Source organism: Propithecus coquereli, unplaced genomic scaffold (assembly GCF_000956105.1).
Source record: "Propithecus coquereli isolate 6110/MARCELLA unplaced genomic scaffold, Pcoq_1.0 Scaffold110, whole genome shotgun sequence".
In the NCBI taxonomy this organism is placed as follows: Eukaryota; Metazoa; Chordata; class Mammalia; order Primates; family Indriidae; genus Propithecus; species Propithecus coquereli.
In genome coordinates, this window is record NW_012134970.1 from 5,731,343 (window position 1) to 5,734,143 (window position 2,801).

The 2,801-nt window shown below is 34.2% G+C and overlaps 1 protein-coding gene across 1 annotated transcript in view; it reads right to left on the minus strand.

The window, feature by feature from the left end:
* Positions 1–262: 262 nt before the first annotated feature.
* Positions 263–2,801, minus strand: part of OXCT1 (3-oxoacid CoA transferase 1) — a 143,876-nt gene continuing 141,337 nt past the window's right edge. The window contains exon 16 of the mRNA XM_012649601.1: positions 263–311. Within this exon, the coding sequence (XP_012505055.1) occupies positions 270–311 (42 nt within the window). The 3' untranslated portion in view covers positions 263–269. The remainder of the gene's footprint in view (positions 312–2,801) is intronic.

Below are 2,801 nucleotides of genomic sequence, written 5' to 3' on the forward strand. Positions count from 1 at the left end.
TGAGCACCAGCTGTAAAGATAACCTTTTTAGCACTTAAAAAACAAGTAAAATAATCATAAATGCTTTCCTTTTGTTTTTCACTAAACTGTCATAGCACACCTGAGAGAACAAAGTCTATATGGCTGCATAAAGCCTGAAATACAAGAAGAAAACTAGTCAAATACTGCTTGTTAAATATACAATTATGATTCCCAATGTCATTTCCCATGTGTTTAAATCCTATGTGTTTAAAATGAAAAACACGCAGCCTGGGACAAACGTCCGCATTTCAATTTGTGATCTGCTTCATTGGCATGAGTTTTGGTGAAACCTGGTAAAAGAAAGAGGAAAAAAAATAATCAAATTATGAGAAACCACATGGCATAAATGTCTCTCCTTTGAATTTCCAAACTTGAAAGATGTAGGCCACAAGCAGCCTTGCCATGGACATTGCCTGGAGTTTCCGTATTAGTTTCCACTCTGAAACACCAAGAGAGAGAACTCTTGTTTACATTTTGGGTATTTCATGGTTCTCAACCTTCTTGTATTATAGCTCCTAAGTTAAGGATAACTGGGTCTAGCAACAAGAAGGGGGTGAAAGAGGGACAGAGGGAGCCTAATAAAGAATCCCAATAACCGAGTCTCCCTGTTGAATGGATCACTGATCTCCGAGACGGATGCCTCTGAGACTTCACTCAAGACATAGTACAAAGCACAAGTCTCCAATTCCTCTACATAGATCCAGCAAATCCACAATTTTCTTGAGACACACTTTATGTAGTCTTTGGATTACCTAGATACATATTAATGGAGAGATGTATGATCAATGATAAATCTTATCAGAAATGTCATAATCAGAATAGAAGTGATACAAAGGCAATAAAAGGATTCAAAGTTATTACAAAAACAAGGTAACGGCATTAAAATTGTTAAATGCTGATTATAATTATATTCAGCGTACAGAATACCAAATGCTTTCCTGGGAGTCTTGAAGCAGAGAAAAATCAGAATCAGTCTACATTTAAGGAAGAGCTGGTGGAAGGAGAAACCTAAATACAAGTGAAAATTGTGACAGATTTTTCAAAGTATGGTATTAGCTTCAGATTTTTAAATTCAATATAGCAAATATCCATTGGAACCTAGTTAGTAACAGTACCCATGGAAAGCACAGCAGGGAATACCAAAATTTAGGTGATTTTTTAAATCCCTCAAGGATGTGGCAATCAAAATGGGCCTAATTAGCATTTCATCTTCCAGGGTAAATAATTAATATTTTGTTAATGAATGAACAAATGAATAAGTGGACTATTAGATAATCTTCCAAGAACTAGAAAAAAGGCTCCTAAGAGAGGTTATGTCAGAATTAAAAATTAAAAGAGCAGGCAATTATTTGGCTTCGATGAGGTTAAATATTTTTAGTTCATTCTGTATTAACTCTACACAATTAACTGTTCACAATGTCAAGAGTTAATGCCTGTTATTGCATTTTTCTGCTAAAAGAATAAATAAGAATAAACAAGAATAAATAAGTTCGGTATGGTTTGGTGGTGTATAGCTTAGGATAAATGAGAGTTCATTCAGACTTGTCATTTCCAAGAGCAGACGTATAATAATAGACAAAATAATGAACAGACAATAATAATAAATAGACAAAAGTAACAACCCACATATGCATAGACCTTCAACTCTACTAAGAATAAAAAACATACGGGCGCTTAGTATTTAGATAAGTATGTCTCACAAACAATTCATTTTATCTTTTTTTAACAACACAGCATCTGTGAAAATAATTTAATGAAACTCTTTTTTTGAGTACAGATTATTTTTAATAGAAGCTTCATAACATTTCCTTTAAAAGGAAACTGGACACCTTAATTTTTAACACTAAACATCTGATCCTTTTCCTTGTCATGTCAGCCCTATTTTGAGCTCTTAATACCATTTATATCCTCAGTGTGGAAATAACTTTTATCAGAAAAACAGAAGATGAAGCTTTATGTAGACTGACTTGGTCTGCCTACTTTGTAATGAAAAACATCCACTAAACCACCGCTTCTCATTCTGTTCTCCCATAGTCTCATCAACACTGTAAACCCATGGAAGCCAGAGCAGATTATCCTGCCAACATGATCTACAGGCTAAGCACAAGATGATATGATATAAGTGTAGAAGATAAAACCAACAATTTGTCTTCCCACCTCATTGATATCCCAAGAGTATACTGTTTAATTCTAGCATAATACCACTTCATAATAGATATTTGAGTATATATTCGTGCAATTTGCCAAGGAATGTCTATAGCTGGCTTCTTTCAGATTCCATTGCAAATGTACAAATAAACAGTGTTCTTATTTAATCTTTTACCACTGGTGGTTTAGGCATATTACTACCTGGAGAATAAGACCAAGGCCCTTGGGAATAAGAACTATACCAATTAGTTCTATTTTATTCATATTTTACAGCTCAATATAGGACATACACTTGGTGTTTAATAAATAATCATAGATGACTAATGACCTAGAGAAGTTTATTTTACCACATGATGTTCAAATATGGATTAAATTCTTTTTACACTTGGTGTTTAATAAATAATCATAGATGACTAATGACCTAGAGAAGTTTATTTTACCACATGATGTTCAAATATGGTTTAAATTCTTTTTTCATTTTTATTTATTTATTTTTTTTTTGCGACAGAGTCTCGCTTTGTTGCCCAGGCTAGAGTGAGTGCTGTGGTGTCAGCCTAGCTTAAAGCAACCTCAAACTCCTGGGCTCAAGCGATCTTCCTGCCTCAGCCTCCCGAGTACCTAGGACTACAGGC